Here is a 22,456-nt window from a genome sequence, read left to right as displayed (position 1 = left end):
GTAATCTGTTTTTGCATTTGGGTTTTTTTTATTTATTTTTTCTTCGTGCTTCTTAAATTTTCGACAAGGGGAGGGGGCGGCGGCAATCTATTTTTAACTCCTTCGCTTTTCTTCTAAGTTAACAAATTAAGCATTTAGAATCACCCTGACACTTTGAGTTATACGGAATAACCATAATGTAAAATATAATCAAACTTATTGTCAGAACAATATGACATTCACTCCGCAGAAATCTAGACGTTGCTCTTGGAGGTTTAGCTATCTATTTGTTTACTAATTTCAATCCAGAGCAATTTTTTTTTTTTGCAACTGAAAAAATTTCCTGAAATTAAGGGAGACCAGAACAATCTCCATTGTTATTTGCTTACTTAAACGGGATTACCATTGTCTATTTTGGGAATGAAGTCATCACAACCATAATTATTATCGGTTTATGCATGATTGACGAATCTTCCTTCTGATTACTTGCTCGATCCTCACTGATTGTGTCAATGATCATAACCATATATAATTCTGGTTATAATCTCTGTGCCGAGAAAATTTCATTTCCTAGATAAGTATTACCCGCCATTTCTCATCCCTTAATAATAAAGCTCATAACACAAGGAAAAATTGTAGTGTACGTCATCCCACATTGCAGTCCACACGAAGTGGCAATTGTGGAATCCTACCACGATTGGTTAAATCAGATTTTTCTTAGCAGTGTCCAGTCAAACCTACCTACTTGTTTCATAACCTCTACATCACTTACCCCCTCTTATCTCTTTAGATGTGTCATGCATCTCCGTAACCTCCTCCGTGTAGTGAAGAAGAATTAGAAAATAATGGATTATTACAAGATAATATTTTTGCAATCGTCTAGTGATTAAAAAAATAGAAGAAATTCCCCAAACAAAAAAAGAAAAACAAATTAATTTCTGCAGGGAGTGGTATAATTGCGACGCACACATACGGATCTTAACTTTAGTTAATTTCCATATATGAGATATCGATTATACTCATATCTGATACTCGAGCCAAATCTAGTCATTTAATCTATTCAGCAACTTTATGCAAACCTTGTAAATATTTTTTTTGAACCCCCCGACAAGAAAACTCTCATCCCCCATGTTCGTCAATTGTTCTCAAGATTTTTGAAAGGGGGGCGCAAGTTTAACCATTGCATAAACTGCATATACAATTTCAAATTCTGAAACTGGGGCTATTCCACCGAGATCAGCCGCATTTTCAGAAGCCTGAGTGATGATCATCTGATCTGTCTGACATATTTTCTTTGATTGTTGCAACTTGCTCCTTATTACACCCCTCTCTCACCACTCCTTTCGTAACTTGATTTCAAGGAGGTTGCAAAAAAATAAAACCTGGAACAGATCAATGAAGTGGGTTAATACAGCCAAGTCTCAACTTGATCGCAAGCATTGGCTATAAATTGAGCTACTTATCCCGAATCTGATTTTATTGAATTACGTCATGGTCTTTTCACTTCGTAACTAACTTCTAGTCAACCCAACCTATAACTTTAAAATTACGAACGCTTATCTCACAAATGTAAAACTTAATTTTTAGTATATGGAATTCATATATGCTTAATTCTATTGATGGAATATTAGGTTCAACTGTAAATATGGTTCATTTTGTCATTAAAAATCTTTTTGTTTATCAAGAGGTTCAACCCTATACTCATAATCACAGCTGGTGCTTACCATTTGTTTTCTCGGAAATATCCATATTTAGTTCAGACTCTACATCAGTTATTTGTTACATTGCATACAATTCTAATATATTAAATTCAAGGTTTCTACATACTATTAATTAACTATAAATAAAAACGATCCTATAAAAGGTTTATGAGGGTATTTATCCTTGATGTTCATGGTGTTCACCATTTTGTTCAGTTGACTCAGACTTCAGGTGCTCCTTTTGACTTTTAAGTTCTTCTTCAACTTTGATCAATTGGTCAGCCTTTTGTTTAACTTCATCTTCTAACTTATTAACATGTTCGGACTTTTCAGTAAGGGCTTCTTCAAGTTTCTTCAATTCTTCTTCTTTGTTTTTAAATTCTTCACCTACTTTATTCAATTCACTTTCAGCGGTAGCTAATTTATCCGACTTTTCTTTAAGTTCGTCTTGTAATTGTTGCAACTTTTCTTCTTTATTCTTCAACTCCGCTAATTTTCCATCCTTGCTCTTGGCTTCTTCAACTGCAGCATCCAATTCAGTTTGCTTACTCTTGAGTTCTTCTTGTACCTTAGCCAACTCTTCACTCTTGCTATTGATTTCATCTTGTTTTTCCTTTAACTCACTCTTTAACTTTTCAAATTCTTGCTGTTGGGCACTAATTTCATCTTGAGCACTCTTGGCTGCTTCCTTTTCACTACTAACTTGTTGCTCTAATCCAGTCAACTTTTCCTTTATGGTATTCAATTCTTCATTGGATGAATATAACTTGGTATTTAATTCGTCAAGACTCTTTTGCTTTTCAGCGATTGTATCATCTTTCTTTTTGAACTCAGCAACATTGTCTTCAGTAGCTTTCTTCAAGTGATCTCTTTCCTGTCTTAATGCTTCGTGGTTTTCACTTAATTCAGAAATTTCTTTGTTTAACTTGTCAAGAGCGATATTCTTCTCTTCTACTTCCAGTGCAAGCTTAGTCTTTTCGCTTTTCAACAGGTCAAGTTCAGATTGTAAAGATTCTTTACTTTCAATGACTTTTTGAACAGATTTTGACTTATCGGCTAAATCTTGGACTAAATTATCCTTCTCTTTGGTCAAATCTTCAATGGTTTGTTTGTGTTCAGAAACGGCTTGCTCATGCTTGGAAGTTAATTCCTTCTTGGAATTTTCATGCTCAGATTCAATTTCTCCGAGCTTACCTTCCAAATCAGTGATCTTTGATTTGTGGTCGTTAAGTTGTGGTTCTAATTCAGAAATCTTATCATGTAATTCTTTAGTCTTGGACTCATGGATCTCTTTAGGTATGGAGTTTTCAACCTTTGAAGATAATTCTTCGACTTGCCTAGAAGAAGCAGTTAATTTGTCTTGAGCTTCGTTGTGCTTTTCTTTTAATTCAGAAAGCTCGTTTTGTAATGATTCAATTGCTTTGGCCCTTTCTTCAAGCTCAGATTTAGTATTAGCATGCTCGGTGGCTTGAACAATAATTACTTTATTTCTGGACTCAATTTGTTCTCGGAGGTATTCGAAATAAATGCGTAATTTTTCAAAAGTGGCTGAGATTTTGACAGAATTAGCACCAAGTTCTTTGGCATTAAGCGATTCCTCTGGTTCTTCTGGAGAATAAGGAGCATTTGGAGTTTGTACACCAGTTTCCAAAGCGGATTCTGGGAGTGGGAACTGGTTTTTCTTTAACTCGGTAAAAAATGTTTCGAAATCAAAAAAAGCTTGATCAAAAACTTGAACCTTGCTAGATAAATCTTCAATTTCTTTGGTTTTTTCATCAACAGTTTGATTTAAATTGGTGGATTTTTCGACTTCTTCACCAAGCTTTAATTTTGTGGTACCCAACTCTTGGGTTAATTCTTGTTGAGTTTTTTCCAATTCGACATTATGTTCTTCAAATTTGACAATGACTTCTTGAGAGTTTGCCAATTCTTCCTTGACATCCTCCAAAGTAACACCTTGCTCTGCATATTGAGCTTCTAAAAGGTATAACCGTTCTTCGGTATCAACGTTCTTTTCTTCAAGAGACTTGATCTTTTCTTGATTTTGTTTAGATTCATCAGTTGACTTGGTAACCAATTCAGTGTACTGTTTAACTTTGTCGTCATATTTGGCATTGGATGCTTCAAGTTCCTTCTTGATTTCAAAGATACTAGCTCTGGTCTTGTCTTCCAAATCGTTGTATGCTCTTCTTTGATCTTCGAGTTCCGTATTGACTTTAGCTAAATCATTTTTCAATTGGGTAATTTCCAAATCTTTGGCAACAATTAATTTTTCAATTTCAGTATTCAACTTAAATTCATATTGTTTTTCCAAATCTGACTTTTGTTTTTCCAAAGCAACTACTTGCTTGTTTAAGTCACTCACTTCAGCCTCATACTTTGTGATTTTAGTCAACTGATCCTTTGTTTTGGAATGCAAGGATTTTTCAGATTCAGTCAATTTCTTGGTAAGTTGATTCAACTCAGTAATTTTCTTTTCTAAATTGCTGATATCTTGTTTGTAGGAACTTACAGTCTTGGAATGATTCAACTTAGTGTCCTTACTTAATTGATCCAATTCTTTTGTCTTTGAATCCAAATCAGCCTTGACACTAACCAATTGTGATTCAAGTTTATTCTTGAGATCAGTCAATTCTTTGGTCTTTGTTTGATACAATTGAATTGAGATAGCGGTGGAAATCACCCCACCGGCAGCAAGGATAGTACTAACTGACATGTTGATTCCTGATGGATTAAGCAATTTGAAACAGACTAGTGAAAAAAAGGGTAGCTAACTCGTGGCCTTTTAAAGTGTGTGTGAAAGGAGACAAAAAAAAATAATGTGGTTGTAAAAAAAAAAACTAACACATTTTTTTCATTAACTGTGTGTTGTTCTGTTTGACTGCCGCGTACTTCGCTTCCCCTCTGGCTGTTGTCCTGTTCCTGATTTAGTGCGACTTTTTTCTTTTGTTTTCTATTTCGTTTTAGTTTTAGTGTTTAGACTCTACGGCAGCTGCGGGTGCATGTGTGTGGTGTAACAATGTCAACGTCTGCGTTTCTTGGTTTGTGTGATCTTCTACTATGCGATATTCTGATTTGATTTGATTTGATTGGGTTGTCTGTTTGTATTGGTTGGCCTCAGGTTTGGAGCTTTTCATTATCGGATCAATGCGGAGATTGCAGTCCGTAGATTTCCTCGTTAAATCTCGTATGACCGAAAAAAAATTCCCGACAATAAAAGTTTTCACCGATAAAGGAAATTGCTAGAAGTCAAAAACCGACAATCAGCCAAAGCCAAAAAAAAAAAGAATCTGATTGTTTTTTTTCTATTTAGATAACTTGCAACAAACTAGTTTATGTACTATCAGTTACTGATATAGCTAGATATAACCTTCCTAATTCAAAAGTATACTTTGCGATGAGCACCCAAATGGATATCACCCCTTCCCAATCGAGATCTAGATCAAAATCAAGAACTAGAAACGCAACTAGGTCTAGATCAAACAGTACCAATAGAAGAACTCTTCACCCTAGATCGTTATCCAGTTCTTCTTTAACCAAACTAGTTATAACCAACACTGAAATCGAGGGTGGCGAACGTTCCATCCCTTCCGTAGAAGCCAATTTAGACAACTCCTTGCCATTGGATTTTTTCAAACAAGATATCTTGGCAATCATCAAGACGTTAAAGATTCATAAATGGCATAAACGTCAATTATCAATCGCAAACTTGACCGTTACGAGAATTTCCGGTGCGTTAACTAATTCTATTTACAAGTTGGAATATAAAGACGACACACACAACTTGCCATCGTTGTTATTAAGAGTCTATGGTAAAAACGTTGATGAATTGATTGACAGAAACCGTGAACTAGAAACCTTGGTCAAGTTATCTCAAAAAAGAATTGGTCCTAGATTGTTGGGTATTTTCACCAATGGTAGATTTGAACAATTCTTAGACGGGTTCAACACCTTGAACAAAGAAAGCATCCGTGATGAAGTTATTTCACAAATGTTGGGTAGAAGAATGAAAGATTTGCATTACAAGATCGAATTGGATGACAAGGACCTCGGACCTATGCCCGCCTGTTGGAACTTGATTGAAAAGTGGTTGAAGATTTTTGAAAATGATTATTTGCCGGGATATGCTGCTGCCAACAAGGACGTACAAGATATCTTCTGGGTGGACTTCCAATCTTTTAAGCAAATTGTTCTGAAGTACAAGTCGTGGTTATTCGAAAAGTATGAACAAACTGACTTTTCTTCCAATTATAAATTCTGCCACAACGACACTCAATATGGTAATTTGTTATTGCATGAGTCTTTCAACAAAGATGACATCATTATGAGCACCCCATTATCTTCCGCTGCAACCTCCTTGTCGTCATTTGAAGAGACTGCGGCAAAGTCTACTTCCAACAAGAAAGATTCAAGTTTGGTTGTGATTGATTTTGAATATTCGGCAGCAAACTTCCCAGCATTTGACATTGTCAACCATTTCTCAGAATGGATGAGTGATTATTACCATGAAGAAAAACCTTATTACATTTTCAACGAAAACTATCCAACCAGAGCTGAACAAATAAACTTGATTAGATCATACGTTGAGTATGATTTCCAATTCCCAAGTTCCAGTCTCAAAACCAGCAAGACAATTGAACAATTAATTAATGAACCTTCATCTAATCTTTTACAATTTGAAGTTGAGAAAATGTACAATGAGTGTATTTTATGGAGAGCTTCTGTTCAAATTTACTGGTGCCTTTGGGGGTTAATCCAAAACGGACCAATCAAGCCAGTGACTACTGGTAAATCGGAGGAAAAAGGTATCGATTCTACTTATAGCATTACTACCGATATGGAAAATCTTACAGTTGAAGAAGCCAGTGAAGAAGAATCGATTGCTTCCAGTGATGATGAATTTGATTATTTGAAGTATGCAAATCAAAAGGTTGCTTTGGTCATGGGAGATTTAATCCAATTTGGTTTACTTCAAAAGAGTGAAATCCCTGATGCTCATTGGAATGAAATTAAGTACCTTGACACTGCAGCCTTTAACTTATAGAAATAGAGATTATCTTATACATAGAAATTATAAATATTAAACAGTTTAGTGGCTCTTTATAGTAGTTCTCTGAAGTTTACTGCTTTAATCACTATCATTTGATAGTTGTCGTTGTTGTTGTCGTTATTTGAGTTGTGTTGTTCCTGCATACAATCGTGGGGAAGATCTTATCTCAATTTTTTGACTCCCACCAAATGTCCCTCGGGACATTTTAGGTTTTCCAATTAAAGTTGAACCTAAACATACCCCACAAAACTGGTACATAGTAACTAATCATGTTATCATTCAGAACTCAGGGTTATAATGGATACGGAGTACAATACTCACCATACTTTGATAACAAAATTGCCGTGGCCACGGCAGCAAACTATGGATTGGTCGGGAATGGACGATTATTCATCTTGAACATAAATCCCCAGGGCATAATTGGTGAGCAAATCTCATGGGAAACTCAAGATGGGTTATTTGATTTAGCATGGAGTGAAATACACGAAAACCAAGTTGTTGCCGCTAGTGGTGACGGTTCAATTAAGCTTTTTGATATAACCGTAGGGCAATTCCCCATTATGAATTGGAAAGAACATCAACGTGAAGTTTTCTCAGTCAGATGGAATCTCGTGGATAAGGCCAACTTTGTCAGTTCAAGTTGGGATGGTACTATGAAAATCTGGAGTCCACAACGACAAGAGTCACTTCTTACTTTATCAGCTCCTACATCGGATAATAAAGTAGCGCCAGTTGGAACGGCCAAACCCCAATTATCACACCAACCCCAGCATCAACAACAACAAATCAACACCGCCAACTGTATTTACTCTGCATCGTTCTCACCCCATTCTCCATCACAAATCATAAGTTGTAACGGATCATCGCAAATTCAAATGTGGGATATCCGAGCTCCCAAACCATTGCAATTACAATATGTGGCCCACCGAGGATTAGAGACATTGTCTTGTGACTGGAACAAGTATAAATCTACTGTGATTGCATCTGCCGGCACTGACAAGTCAGTACGTATTTGGGACTTGAGAATGATCTCCAAATTGGACCAACCTTATTCTCCAATATCAAACACACATATTAGAGGTCCCACTCCATTGAATGAATTGCTCGGACATCAGTTTGCGGTAAGAAGAGTACAATGGTCTCCCCATGATTCCAAGGAATTGGTATCTACGTCGTACGACATGACAGCAAGAATATGGCGAGATGAGTCCGACGAAAGGGCAAGATTCTTAAACACTAAACAAGGGGGTATGACTGGGGTGTTTGGACATCATAAAGAATTTGTCATTGGTTGCGATTATAGTTTATGGGGTGAACCTGGTTGGGTGGCCACTACTGGTTGGGACGAAATGGTTTATGTATGGGATTCTAAACGTTTATAGATAACAGATGTGTTCTCGCTCTCTTGAAATTTACCCTGGTATAATCAGCAACAATTATAAGTCGACACTTTGTCGAATGCAAACTACTATAATCAGTAATAAATATTGGCTAATCCAAGACTTTGTAAAAATTAGGGATAGTTTAAGATTATACAATAAAAATTATATAAAATTGTGTGTTGATTGGAGGAGCTTATGCCTATATGAAAAAGTATATAAACTAGCTTGTGTCTCCTTGCTACTCCAAAGTCGGGTATCCCTAAGTTATACATTCAAATTGAATTTGAGCTAAATCACAAAAACATATATATATATATAGCATTTACTGTGGGGGTGGGTTTGTGTAGTAATATTTTATCAGAATCTAATTTATTACATTCAGTGTAATTGCGTATTACATAAAACTCAACAGGTTTAATTGCTTGATAAAACAATGTTCTCGCCAGTAGCAAAACTTGGATCATACTATCCATATCTGTCATCTAAACATAGATTATGACAATTATTGGTTGTTAGACATACTTCTACTAAAATATTTACACCTCTTCCCTGGTGATGTCCTAATTCAAATCTTTGACTTGCTCAGACTCCGTATCTTGTTTAAATTTTTTAAATATTTCCCTGGTGAACATGTGTATATAATCTGCTTTTCCGCTATTATTACTCCTAAGCAATTAGTTATTGTGACTAAGGAATTCTGGGGGGAGCGAGACAGTTATTGGAAGTTTATCGTGATGTTGGTGACATAGAAGTCCCCTTAAGCTCTTGTAAGCTTTGCCCAATGGATATCAAATATTTATTATTGGTAGATAATTTGACAAGGTTGAAATTATCAGAAATTCCTGGTTATAGTATAATACTAGAATTGAGTTTCATTTAAAAGTTCTGTAAACTCCCTAAACTTAACAGTTTTCAAGTTAGAGGGTGACGATTTAGAGACGATTAAAACAGATTATTTACCATCAACTTTGTATAAATCAAAGCTAGGAAAAACTGAAATCTGCAGGATTCTGGGAAAAACATGGCTAATGAATCTAGATGAATTGTGGCTAAACCATGATAGAGAATTAGAAGTAATTAACTGCACCATGGGATGGCCGAAACGATTGTCTAAGCTAGTTTTACTATTCAATCGATAAACTGTCAAACTTTCCGAAGCGTCTACAAGATTTAGATATATCAATTAATGGATCGGTTGATTTGGATGCTTGGGTTAAACCTCTTAGCCTTGTTAGGTTGTCTTTACGTAAACCTCAAATGGATGATTACGATCCATATTTTATAGCGGAACTAAACTTTTGCTTCCATAATAAGAACTGTTGATCTTATACGTTGATTTATATACTCGATGTAAAAAAAAACTATCATTCTTACTTGTACATATAAATAGATTCTCGTATTAGAACTTTTCGCTGACACACAACAGCACACATTTTTTGAAATTCCTAACCGCACATAAGCGGAATCATCCCAACCTTACAAATTTAACACCAAATTATGAATCTCTAGCAACTTTTTTTTGATCCCTAATTTGTAATTTTCCGGATGAATCCTTATTCTGATCTTTAGTTTCCTGACACTTGAGCACTTAAACTTCTCTGGTTCTCATATCCAAAATTAAATTGAATTGAATATCACAATAGAATTTTTCTATGTTGAAGGATATATTAAGAACTGTAGTAAAATGATACTAACTTCTTGTTTCGTGTGTTACTTCTGTTCTCACATCACAATAAACAGTTCAATCAAAGTTGCAAATTTGGTATTGTAAATTTATTGTTGTGTGCCTGCATATAACCATGTAATGATAAGGTTGTATGTTCCTGTATGTAACAAAAAATATGTCAATGTTTATACCCCGTCCCAATTAGGAAATTCTGTTTCCCCATCTCCTTTGGTTCTTTTATAATGCCAAACATGAATTACCCAATTAGTCCAAGCCCAATATAGACAGTTTGTGTACACAGAATCTTTCTATAAAAAGAATGCAAAATTCTTTCTCCATGTTTCATCTCTTGGAATACAACACTAGCCAAACATCATGTCAACTTCCGTCATTTTCAATTTAGAATATTCATTCGTGATAGACCCCAAGTATTCTAATCCAAACATTCTCACATATTATGAAACCAATAACGGATTATGGAAAAGATATCAATCAGACACGGGGTCATACTTGATTATAGACAATTTAAACATCCTCCATCAAGTATCCAATCAAATCAACTTGCTCCAACAGAAACTATCCACAAAATCTAATTATATCCGTATAATAGATCCATCTGTCACTAACCAGTTTATTTCTGTGTGCTGTCATGGAGATGAGGATTTTGTCACTGTATCCCGCCAGAAGTTGTTATCAAGCTATACCAAAATCAACCAAAAGTCATTGTATTTACATGAACAAGAATTTTTATCAATTAATGAAAAGTTCACTAGAGAATTGAATACGCTATGTGATCGCTACCATGTTGAGGTCATAATCAACAATGATATGACTGGTGCGAGTGCTCCAGGGTATGCCATACACATCTTAGGTGATGAGGATGATATAATCAATTGTACTACTTCTTTACGGGTTCTTGTTGACAGGTTGTTGAATAGTTATATGGTTGATATGATACCAGTTAACTCATCTATAATACCAATTATTGGTGGTGTGGATTTAGTTAATTTCACTCAAATTACCCAGCAAACACAAGCTAATATCTATATACCTAATCTATTAACCCAATCCGATACCACTAAGCAAAGAATTTACATTACTGCTAAACATGCCAGTGAAATAATACTTGCAAAACATATTATAAACAAATTGCTCGAAAGTAATGTTCAGTTGGTAGCTCAAGAGATTTCCATTAGCAAGGCCAAGCTCGACTTGTTGAACTTATTTAACCAGCAAAGTATATTCAAGCTCATGCTTAAGTATGGGGTTTTCATTCAATTGGCCAGCTTAAGTGAAGATGACAATTACACTGTAACTATTCGAGGCTCACTTGTAGAGTCAATCAATGAATGTATTAATGATATCAACTCAATCACTGAACAATACTACTATGTTGAAGCTAGTTCGGTTGAAATGTCGGAATATGACCTTGTACAAATGTCACAAAATCAAAAATCCTGTATTATTACTGCTAATGGAAATGGTATTGGAGTTTTTGGTACCAACAAAGAGATTGTGTCTGTTATGGAGACAATGTCGTCTTATACAAAGGTTCAATTACAAATTGAATTAAGCAATCAACATAAAGATTTCATAAGTGGGAAAAAGAATGGAAAGCTAATTAAGATCCTCAACCAACTAAACCAACTTCCAGTTATAAAATTCGGTAACTATAATGAATACAGCTTCCTCATCGATGTGGAAATCTTTGAAGGAACTGATATTTCTGTGTTGATTAAAGCGCTCGAATTAATTGAATTGGAATTACCTGCTGAGCTCAGGTTTAATATCCCTCAAGTTTTCCATAAATCAATCATAGGAAATGGTGGTTCAATAATTCAATCTATAATGAAGAAATATAATGTATTTATCAAGTTTTCATTTGCCAGTGTCAACACTAACAATTATTCACTTACTCGTGGTAGTAATGTTTTGATTAAATGTCCAAGAAAGAATGCCAAGAATATTGAGCTTGTTAAGATTGAACTTGATAACCTAGTTAGCCAATGTTGTATGAATAATCAACCAAACAGAGCAACAATTTACCAAAGTGTGACATTTCAATTATTGAAACAGCATTATCTTTTGTTAATAAACAATGGTAAATTGCAACAGCTTAGTCAAATCGAAAATGAACACAACTGTTACGTTGAGTTCCCCAATTCATTAAATCAATTTCAAAGTAATGCAATGACAGTTAGTGTGAGGGGTTCAGAAAGCAAAATCAGACATTGTTTTACTCAATTCAAATCGCTTTTGCCAAATAATTACGAGTTTAAATTAACATTGAATCCAGAATTATTCCGAGAGACTTTTGTTAGTAATAACCAGGAATTCGAAGAAAAAGTAATAATTCCTTTTAAGATCTTACTTGGAATTGAACTTTCCGTTAATAAATCCTATGTACTGGAGTTACAGCATCATCATCAAATAATATTATCCTATTATAATGCTAATTCCTTGCAAGCTGCAATCCATTCACTCACACTGTACTTGACGGAAAAAGGATTCATCATTTCAGAAAAGCAAGAGGTGAATATTGATTTGTTGATTCAACCAGAGCATCATCTGCCTTTGCAATCAAATGTGGTGCTTAGGCCAATTACAAATTCGTACGTGTTGAAGATGTCACCTACCAGAGAAAAAAAGCAAATTTTGCAGCAACAACAACACTATGCAACCCTGCCGATTAAAAGTCCGAAGAAAACCTTAAACCTTAACCGGGCAGCCTATGCGTAGAAAATATTCAAATGAATCAAGAGACATTTCTATTGCATTTTACATTGAAAAATTGATTCAATTCAATTGTTATTGACGAATTTTACATCCTCGGTTGAAATTGGGGATTTCATTATTTTTTGGCCCTCAGAAAATAATTTTTCCATTTTGTATTATATTTTATTTCTTTTTTTAATGTAAACTAAATTGTTTATGGTTGAGCATGTACGAGTTGTAGATTCGCTAAGATCAATTGACAACGTTAAGGCAAGTAGAAGCATGATGTCACTTGTTCGGCCGAAGGTAGAGTCCGGTTGGTAGTTCGGAGTATGTTCTCCGTACTCACTATGCGTAAAATTCGATCAAATCAAAAATGCCCTAAAAAAATTGTGCCAAGAGAAAACTTTGGCCCCTATTTTGGAAGGAATTCAAAAGTTTTTCCAGGGGTTGTTCGGAATTATCGCAAATACAGCTACAACTACGTTAAAGTTCCGTGATAATTACACACGGAGCAGAACATTTAAATTAGTCTTCTGCGGAGAAAGTGGTGTTATTCCCAGAGAAACATAATTTAGCCCTGTCAAAAATTTCAAAGCCCAACGTTTCTAGAAAATACCCCCAACTCAGAAATTTGGATCTGTTTATTTTTTTTGTTGGATTCTGCGCCAGTACATTAGTCGGCAGCATTGCTCGCGTGTAGATTTTTTTTTTTTTTCCGCCTTGGGAAGAGACATTTTTCACTCTTTGGGGTAAGACTATAATATATATATATATATTTCGCCTTCTTTTCTATTCGTTCTTGTTTGTTTCTTCGTTTTCAACTTTGTTTATAGCTCGATGTTAGTTAAATTTGGTTTTCCTTCTGCGGATCAACTTAGGATTCCGTCCTTATCCACTGAAGTTCCTGATTCTCCGTTCCAAAATGAATTTCTCACCAAGATCTTTGATTTGTCCATGCATGTTACCACACCATTAACTATTGCTATAGTTTATTTTTCAACCGTACATTTCCTTAATCCGATCTTGAGATCCAGACAAATTTCCAAATATCTCAAGAAGAACCCCCAAGAAAAGGCTGAAAATTTGACTGAAAAGCAATTAAAGAGATTACCTTCTGCTCCATACTACATTGCCACTACTTCATTATTCAAATTATTCGTTATTTTACACAACTTGTTTTTGTGTGTTTACTCATTATGGACTTTCCTTGGCATGACCAAGACTATCGCCACCACCATGAATGTTTTAGCTGGCGATATCTTCCCAGCCATTGCTCAGATTGATTCGTTCAAGAAGGTTGATTTATTTTTCCAAACCATTTGTTCTCCAAACGAAGGTGTGTTTTCCAAGTTCATTACCAACAAGGGTCTTCACAACTTGGAATTCTTAGGTTGGTGGTTCTACATGTCGAAATTCTATGAAGTTTTAGACACCATAATTATTTTATTGAAAGGTAGACCTTCTTCCCTTTTACAGAGTTATCACCATGCCGGGGCCATGATGTGTATGTGGGCCGGGGTTAGATTCCAATCACCACCAATTTGGATCTTTGTTGTCTTCAACTCATTCATTCACACCTTGATGTATTTCTACTACACCTTGAGTTGTTTACACATCAGAGTTCCTATGATTTTCAAGAGAGTCTTGACTTCTTTACAAATTACTCAGTTTGTTGTTGGTGGAAGTCTTGGTGTTGTGCACTTGTTCATTTCCATTATTGATACCACCAGTACTGATCAATTAAGATGGGTTAATTGTATTGCTACTGCCGATCAAACCATGCCATTGCTTTTGAATGTGGCTTACTTGACTCCTTTGACCGCATTGTTTGCTGCTTTCTATATTGAAAGTTACTTAAAGAGAAAGTAAATGAAGTTTTTACCAATAATTAATAAAAGAACTTTAAGTTGTATTTAGAATAGTTTAATATACGTTATCTTTTTAGATTAAACTTTCCCAAAAGAGAAAACAGGGGGGGGGAGGGCGAGCAGTAAAATTGCTGGACGCAACCAATCCGTGCCCGGCACTATCGGAACGAACATCGTGGTGTGGTTTGTTTTTAGCAGCAATATTTGTAATTGGGTTTAGCAATTCAAGGCTTAAATGTGGGGGCTAGTAACGATCGCCCAGACAACGTTTATTTAAAGTGTACGTCTTGGCAGAGAATGGCTGCGAAAAAATTTTATAAGAGCCGATCATGCCGGGTTAGCTAATTTTTTGATCGTGGGGCAAACACATCGGAGTGTATTGTGTAATAAATGGCTTATCTATAGATAAGGTAAGAAGAATATTATTGACTTATCTGTTACAGTTTCATCGTGGTATTTTCAAGATATATTTTCAAAATTTGCTGAAATTTTTAACAAATAGTTACTAAATCCCACTTTCACAAGAACATAGGAGAAAGTTCTAATCTATTTAAGCTACCATCTTTGCACATGCTGTAGATTAATGTAACGCACCTTTGTAGTTTACTAGATAAGCATGTGGTCTATACTCGCGCCTCTAGAACAATTACGTCATTGTTTCTGATAGCAATTTTGCAGAATCTACACACGAAAAAAAAAAAATAAAGGGACCAACAAAAATAGCAACTTTTAGTTGCAAGTATTTCTTAAGCGAACCTAGCCTGTGATAATGCCTGAATATAAACCTGTCGATCAAAAGGTAGAGAATCCCTTTAGTGATGACACAGCAGATGATGTCGACACTATAGTTCCCAGCTCGTCGTCACTACTACCAAAACCAAACTATACCTCTCCAGAAGATCTCAACACACTAGCAGAATCAGACGACGAAGAAGAAGATGACGACTACGACGACCCAATCCGATATAAGCACAAAGAAAATTCCACTACTGATAAGCATGGTAATAGCTATAACCATATTGATTTTGATAATAAACGGTACACGTCGAAGCTTTCATTCAAAGGCAACAGATTAGTATATTTCACATCAGCTTTTGTGAGTTTATTCGTTAGTTTGTTCGGTTATGAACAAGGTGTATGTTCCGGAATCCTTGAGTTTGACACCTTTAACAAATATTTTAATGACCCAAGTGCTACTACTGTAGGTGTTGTTATATCCATTCTAGAAATAGGGGCAATGCTAAGTTCTTTACTCGTGGCAAGTATACTGGATAGGTTTGGACGAAAGAGAACAATATTGCTTGGTACATTTATATTTATTATAGGAGGATTGTTGCAAACATTTTGTGTCAACATATATATGTTTGGTGCAGGGAGAGTCCTTTCGGGAGTAGGCGTGGGGATATTATCAACCATAGTTCCATCCTATCAATGTGAGATCAGTCCTAGCGAAGATCGAGGGAAATTGGTATGTGGAGAATTCACGGGAAATATCATAGGGTACTCACTTTCAGTATGGGTTGATTATTTCTGCTTTTTCATTCAAGATATTGGTGATGCAAGAACCAATCCTCATTCATTCATGGCTCATTTAAGTTGGAGATTGCCATTATTCATGCAAGTTGGACTTGCTGTGGTACTATTCTGCGGTGGGTTTTTCATTGTTGAATCTCCCCGGTGGTTACTAGATAATGACATGGATCAACAAGGGTTCAACGTTCTCGCATTATTGTATGATTCTGATCCAACTATAACTAAACCCAAATCGGAATTTTTCATGATCAAGAATTCAATATTACAAGAAAGAATAACCAGCCCCAAATCAGAAAGAAGCTGGAAGAAATTGTTCACCAATCATTTGCTTCGAGTTGCAATTGCTTGTTCAGCCATGGGGTTTGCTCAATTAAACGGAATAAACATCATATCATACTATGCACCTATGGTTTTCAAAGAAGCTGGGTTCAATGACGCCAATGCAATTTTAATGACAGGTATAAACTCACTAATCTACCTCATGTCAACCATAGCTCCTTGGTTCTTGGTTGATAGGTGGGGGAGGAAACCTATCTTAATAAGCGGTGGTGCAGCAATGGGGATATGTCTTTATATGGTTGCATTGATCATGTACCTAAACGTATCTGCCACCCCATCATTAGTTGCTTTGCTAGTGATTATTTACAATGCTGGCTTTGGGTATAGTTGGGGACCCATTGGGTTCCTCATCCCACCAGAAGCATACCCACTTTCAGTTAGAGCTAAGGGAGTATCATTGGCAGTTTCCACAAATTGGTTATGTAATTTTGTGGTTGGGCTATTGGCACCCATTTTAAAACAGGATATTGGATGGAAGATGTATTTGTATCCAGCAACCCTGTGTATCATCAGTATATTTATCGTGTTGCTATTCTACCCTGAGACAAAAGGGGTTGAATTGGAAGATATGGATAAAGTGTTTACTGACTTTTACAAAGATACTACATTAGTCAGAGTTAGCAAAATGAGATTAAGAAAGAGAAGAATGAACAAGAATGATTATAACCAGAACTTCAACCAACCAAATTCCTTTGAGAACCGCGAAGGGTTGAATGAAATTGAATTGGAGGATATTAATGATTTGGATTATGAGCGGAGGCAGATGTTGTAACAATAGAGAGAGATATATATAGAGCATATAGATTAATGTCGTGTGATCAGAACTAAAAAATTTCACCTGTAAGAACGCGTGCAATTTCTTTTTGTCGGTGCGGTGCACCACCACAAAATTACAATTCTTTTATTTTTTTTTGTTCTCGGCCGAAGGTTTTGGATCTGTTGCAGGGCTGAAATTATACCAAAGGCCGAGCCATGTTCCATCTGGCATAGTTAATGGAATGATTCCTTGCTGGAGACTCGAATGGCTGAGGGCTTAGACATTTGAACCAGGAGTAATGTGTTGATTAGTAATTCATACCAATATGCAACTCCGCCAAAACCTTTTTTTTTTTTCCTACAGTGTGGGACCTTTTGTGTAAACCGGGCGGAAGTTGCATCCAGTAATAAATAGCGCGGACACAATGAATGACTTGTATTGTCTTATTGACTCATAGCTGAAATAAGAATGTGGTGGAAGTGTCTATCTATTGTTAGTTTAATGCGGAATCTGACACATTCTAACATATAAATGAGGAAAATAGTTGCGGTTAAAGGGGGTTACCAGTGCAGTAAGCACAAAACTACACACCAGTTTAGAGGGAGGAGGTTACAAAAAAATCTTGAGATATTTTTTTTTTTGGCGCTCCGTCACTCCGACTTGGTTGGGAGAATTGGATCAGCCAAGCAAAATTCCGCATCCACATGTGGGAGTGGAATTTGTAATCGAAAATTTTTCAAAGGGATGTAACGACAGTGAGACAACGCCTTAAATACAACGAGGCACTTTTTTTTTATAGTGCTTGGCTATGATGTAACTATCTTCGTCTCGGATACAAATACTCGTGGGGAGTCGTGGTGGTGCGAAAAATAAGCGTACGATGCGATGGGCCACGCAACAAATGGCAAAAATCCGCCCCCAAAAAAAAGAAAGTGCATGCTCCACCGTCAACCAAAGGCATAACCATATTTTCTTTTTTTTTCTTCTAAAAGCGCTGTACATTTCTCTTTCCATTGACTTTTCATTTAACTATAATTTGTTTATTCCACAAATCCCGGAGTATTGTCTTGTCCATTTCAACTTTATATACCCCAGATTCTGAGCTGGCAACATAGCACTTTACACCAAAGTTCATTCTGTTGCTAAATTTTACTTAGGGTATAAATAGCAAACAGCAAACGATAAGGAAACTTTTACACACTCAAATTCTTTGTTTGTTTGCCACATAAGAATTCACAATCAGCCACCAATTAAATATCATTTTCTACCATTGCATGCATAGTATGGCCAATAAGTTCATTGCTATATAACTAGAATATCTAATAAAATGGCGGTAATAAACCATCACCACACCAGTGTGTTTGCTCATACACACAATGACAGAAGTCCGATTTTAATTCCAAAGAAAATAAATACAAACTTGCATAAACATGAGTACACCGAAAAGAAAAGAACCAATCATTCTCCCCACAAACTCACTGTAAAGAAATCATTCACTATCCATGCGATAAAAACAACCGCAGACACCAAACTCGCACATCCATTAGACGAAGATACTCTTTCGGCCGGCAATGACGACGAAAATGAATACGATGACGAGGATGAATATACTTATGATTCTTCTGACGATTACTCCTTTTCATCCTGTTCTTCGCAATCTACATTGAGTTCACCCAATGATAGCACATCCCCTACCAAGTTAATTCCGGATCGCAAATTCATACGAAGTGAATCTAATAGTAGATTTTCATTTCATTCATTCAACAACGACCGATACTCATATTCATCGCAAAGATCAATCATAAGCATACCAGTTAACAAATCCCCTTGTTCATGTTCCAGTTCAGTCACCTCAGTTTCATCAGTCTCACCACCCACTTCGATTGTCTACCAATCAAGATGCACACCAATAACATCTACCGTATCCACCACTTTTCAACAACTGCCCACCATGGAAAAGTCTACGTCTACAGATTCTCTTTATAAAATATTACAAAAGTCAACCCCAATTGAAAAGAGGTCGATGTATTCCAATTTAACCACGTCAATCAAAAATTGGAAGACCAAGTTATCGAGTAATAAAGATAACTTGTTACGAGTCATTTTGGATTCCCCCAGATTAACCGATGATAAGTTGCCAACCACCATCACTGTACATCCACCACAAGAATTGATCACCTTCAACAAACAAGAACCTCAAGTAAACACCAGTTGTATTACCTTGAAACCTAATTTCAAGAATCGTGATCAAAGAATTAATTCTGAATTTTTAAGATTATACGCTTTTGATTACAATGCAAGAATTAAATCAATGACTTTGCCCCACAATGGGAATCAGGAGGAACTAATCAAGCTTGTTCAAAGTAATCCGTCTCTTAGACAATTCCATTACCAATACAATATCTACCGCGTATCGTGCATGTCAAGAGATAAGCTTTGGAATAGCGTGATTTTACCACCCAGAAGTGACGAGTCGCCAACTTGGGAAATTGATCCTGCCGAATACGTCTTTAGAGGTAAAGAAGATGACGACGATTTGAATTATTCCATTATTAGAAAAGAAGGGAAATATTTACCTTGGGATTCAATTATGAAGCCAAGCATCAAGCCTGCTGGTGTATTGCCCAAGGGAAGATGTATATTTAATGGAATGGCTCCAAATTCTGGAGTTACCAAGACGCAGTTTACGGTTAAAGGGTGGTGTAATTCTAGATGGGTTGATTGTTCCCAAGAAGAATAGTTAATATTGTAATTGGTATGATGTTATATGAGAGGGTTATTATTATTATTTATTTTTTTAGTTATTTATTTATTTATTTATTTAATGGATGGGTTCTACGTTTATAGTCTCTTTAATAATACATTTGATAGAGATTTGAATTTTTCAAAAAAGCAGTCACATTAATCACGTGAGTAGTTTCTTTTTGGATTTTGCTTTTCGATGAAATGTCTCGACCGATGGGGTTCGCGACATTTTTCGTAATGAAACCGCACGACATTTGAAAATTTTTCTAAACTACTGGGACAGCCTCAGTCCAGTGCGCACATACCCTACTTAGAATTTTTTTTACTTCTATATATCCTACAGGCATCTGTTTCAAAAGCTCTTGATTTACCAACACCTCATTATCAAACATGGCTCCAAAAGGAAAGAAGGTTGCTCCAGCTCCATTAGCTGCCAAGACTAGCAAGACCGCCTCTGCTAAGAACCCATTAATCGACTCTACCCCAAAGAACTTCGGTATTGGTCAATCTATCCAACCAACCAGAAACTTGTCTAGATTCGTCAGATGGCCAGAATACGTTAGATTACAAAGACAAAAGAAGATCTTGTCTTTGAGATTAAAGGTTCCTCCATCTATTGCCCAATTCTCTCAAACTTTGGACAAGAACACCGCTGCTCAAGCTTTCAAGTTGTTCAACAAGTACAGACCAGAAACTGCTGCTGAAAAGAAGGAAAGATTAACCAAGGAAGCCGCTGCTGTTGCCGAAGGTAAGTCCGCCAAGGATGCTTCTCCAAAGCCAGTTGTTGTCAAGTACGGTTTAAACCACGTTGTCTCCTTGATTGAAAACAAGAAGGCCAAGTTAGTTTTGATTGCTAACGATGTTGACCCAATTGAATTGGTTGTTTTCTTACCAGCTTTATGTAAGAAGATGGGTGTTCCATACGCCATTGTCAAGGGTAAGGCTAGATTAGGTACTTTAGTCCACAAGAAGACCTCTGCCGTTGCTGCTTTAACCGAAGTCACCGCTGCTGATGAAGCTGAATTATCCAAGTTAGTTTCTACCATCAACGCCAACTTCATTGAAAAGTACGAAGACAACAGAAGACACTGGGGTGGTGGTATCATGGGTTCTAAGGCTAACGACAAGATTGCTAAGAGAGCCAAGGCTGCTGCTTCTGCTGCTACTGCCAACTAAATTTAAATATAAACCATATTGTATATTTTGATTTTAGTTTAATGTAATAAAAAATAGTAATTAAGACAATCAGACACGTAGTTGTATGCGCCAGTGTACTGTACTAATCTTGCAAGAATAGCCTTGTCAATGTAGCAGCTATTTTGCAATAATTCTCAAGTCACATGAGCAAAATCACGTGCGCAAACATAAAATCTTCCAGCCAATAAAACTGTTGATTTTTCGCTATTACCATTGATTTGTTAGTGATGCTAAATGGCCCAAATATCTGACTGAAAAAAAATCAGACACAAGCAAGACTCGACCAAGGTAACTTCACCACAATCCTATATATACATACCAAACACAATGTCATTCTTAAGAGACTTAATAGAAGCTGTTGTTCCATCTGCTCACGCCGAAGAAGTATGTATCACCTCACTGTAATCTTGCAGATTTCTGATCTAGCATTGTCCGTTTAGACATAGTATACTAACACAAAGTACAGCCTGAAGAAGAAGTTGAAGAATCCGTTGAAGCCGAAGAAGAAGAAGAAGAGGAAGAAGAAGAAGAAGACGAAGAAGAACTCGTTGACCCATTGGACACTTTGCGTGAAGAATGTGAAAAGACTGAAGTCTGTAAGCCATTCGCACACCACTTCCACGAGTGTGTTGAAAGAGTCACCAAGGAACAAGAAGACGAAGACTACCACAAGAAGGACTACAAGGAAGATTGTGTTGAAGAATTCTTCCACTTGCAACATTGTGTCAATGACTGTGTTGCTCCAAGATTATTCCACAAATTAAAATAAGCTCATTTGCAAGCCCGCCAAACAATTACATTTTCCTTTCTTTATCCAACTTACAAAAGTTGATAATTCGTATATAACACCTTGTATATTTGTGTGGTTTTTATGTTTATGTTTATATTTGTTGGATAGCTTTTAGAGAAATAGAAGAGGAGAGATCTTAGCATAGCAGAAACAAACCAAAATATATCATTATTAATGACTACAATTAGTTGTAAGTGCTCAGATCAGAATTGTGCTGGCGAATGTAGTGCTGCCATTGAATGCAACAATCTGTTGGTTGTGAACACCCCCCGTCTCTCTCTCCGACACAACTTAATTTTAAGTTTGAACCGTGCATAAAGAGATTTCGTGCAGGCTAAAGAGAGGTAGCGTTCGATTGAAAGTAACCTTAAGCTCAGACTAATCTATTAGATTCTCTTTTAGTTCTGGGTATCTTTTAAGTATTTCTTGGGTATACCGAGCCTCGGCAACCCCAGGTATTTCCCAAACTAGTAATTTCTCAAGGTAAATACCAGATTGCACTACCCAGATCTCAGTCGAAACACTAGTTTACTACTGTTGATCAGTCTAAACAACGACGTACCTTAACTAAAACTGTAATTACGTGCTTGCAACCAAGAGAAAATCACGCGTTGCAAAAAGTGTAGTTGTATTGGCACACCAGGGAAATCCACATTCACATTTTTTTCCCGCCTCCCCTTAATCAACCATACACATTTAAATTATGTTGTGATTTTTGCTCATGTTCTTTTT

General features: G+C 36.3%; 9 protein-coding genes across 9 annotated transcripts; 8 read left to right on the top strand and 1 right to left on the bottom strand. All coding sequences in view use genetic code 12, as the record gives it.

The window, feature by feature from the left end:
- Window positions 1-1,857: 1,857 nt before the first annotated feature.
- Window positions 1,858-4,395, bottom strand: USO6 (Uso6p; the record flags this gene model as incomplete). The annotated part of the gene is made up of 1 exon (XM_007376295.1): window positions 1,858-4,395. One exon carries the CDS (start codon window positions 4,393-4,395, stop codon window positions 1,858-1,860), a length of 2,538 nt encoding a protein of 845 aa, XP_007376357.1.
- Window positions 4,396-4,639: 244 nt separating this feature from the next.
- Window positions 4,640-6,773, top strand: SPAPADRAFT_62195 (bifunctional choline kinase/ethanolamine kinase; the record flags this gene model as incomplete). Its single annotated transcript, XM_007376294.1, has 1 exon — window positions 4,640-6,773. A coding segment is annotated over one exon (1,504 nt), but the record flags the coding sequence as incomplete, so codon positions are not given.
- Window positions 6,774-6,942: 169 nt separating this feature from the next.
- Window positions 6,943-8,429, top strand: PEX7 (Pex7p; the record flags this gene model as incomplete). The annotated part of the gene is made up of 1 exon (XM_007376293.1): window positions 6,943-8,429. The coding sequence occupies one exon, from the start codon at window positions 6,999-7,001 to the stop codon at window positions 8,109-8,111; it is 1,113 nt and encodes a 370-aa protein (XP_007376355.1).
- Window positions 8,430-10,152: 1,723 nt separating this feature from the next.
- SPAPADRAFT_51573 (uncharacterized protein) lies at window positions 10,153-12,516 on the top strand (the record flags this gene model as incomplete). Its single annotated transcript, XM_007376292.1, has 1 exon — window positions 10,153-12,516. One exon carries the CDS (start codon window positions 10,153-10,155, stop codon window positions 12,514-12,516), a length of 2,364 nt encoding a protein of 787 aa, XP_007376354.1.
- A 797-nt stretch (window positions 12,517-13,313) lies between these two features.
- SPAPADRAFT_62191 (uncharacterized protein) lies at window positions 13,314-14,441 on the top strand (the record flags this gene model as incomplete). Its single annotated transcript, XM_007376291.1, has 1 exon — window positions 13,314-14,441. The coding sequence occupies one exon, from the start codon at window positions 13,333-13,335 to the stop codon at window positions 14,362-14,364; it is 1,032 nt and encodes a 343-aa protein (XP_007376353.1).
- A 1,198-nt stretch (window positions 14,442-15,639) lies between these two features.
- HGT5 (Hgt5p) lies at window positions 15,640-17,333 on the top strand (the record flags this gene model as incomplete). The annotated part of the gene is made up of 1 exon (XM_007376290.1): window positions 15,640-17,333. One exon carries the CDS (start codon window positions 15,946-15,948, stop codon window positions 17,005-17,007), a length of 1,062 nt encoding a protein of 353 aa, XP_007376352.1.
- Window positions 17,334-19,198: 1,865 nt separating this feature from the next.
- SPAPADRAFT_62189 (uncharacterized protein) lies at window positions 19,199-19,789 on the top strand (the record flags this gene model as incomplete). Its single annotated transcript, XM_007376289.1, has 1 exon — window positions 19,199-19,789. The coding sequence occupies one exon, from the start codon at window positions 19,304-19,306 to the stop codon at window positions 19,730-19,732; it is 429 nt and encodes a 142-aa protein (XP_007376351.1).
- Window positions 19,790-20,106: 317 nt separating this feature from the next.
- Window positions 20,107-20,966, top strand: RPL8B (60S ribosomal protein eL8; the record flags this gene model as incomplete). The annotated part of the gene is made up of 1 exon (XM_007376288.1): window positions 20,107-20,966. One exon carries the CDS (start codon window positions 20,128-20,130, stop codon window positions 20,911-20,913), a length of 786 nt encoding a protein of 261 aa, XP_007376350.1.
- Window positions 20,967-21,198: 232 nt separating this feature from the next.
- Window positions 21,199-22,352, top strand: SPAPADRAFT_62185 (ubiquinol--cytochrome-c reductase subunit 6; the record flags this gene model as incomplete). The annotated part of the gene is given in 3 exon segments (XM_007376287.1): window positions 21,199-21,318; window positions 21,401-21,443; window positions 21,459-22,352. The coding sequence occupies 3 exon segments, from the start codon at window positions 21,262-21,264 to the stop codon at window positions 21,701-21,703; spliced, it is 345 nt and encodes a 114-aa protein (XP_007376349.1).
- Window positions 22,353-22,456: the final 104 nt, after the last annotated feature.

Source organism: Spathaspora passalidarum, assembly GCF_000223485.1.
Source record: "Spathaspora passalidarum NRRL Y-27907 unplaced genomic scaffold SPAPAscaffold_5, whole genome shotgun sequence".
NCBI classification, from domain to species: Eukaryota; Fungi; Ascomycota; class Pichiomycetes; order Serinales; family Debaryomycetaceae; genus Spathaspora; species Spathaspora passalidarum.
Note: the sequence above shows the minus strand (reverse complement) of the source record. Positions and strands in the feature narration are given on the sequence as shown.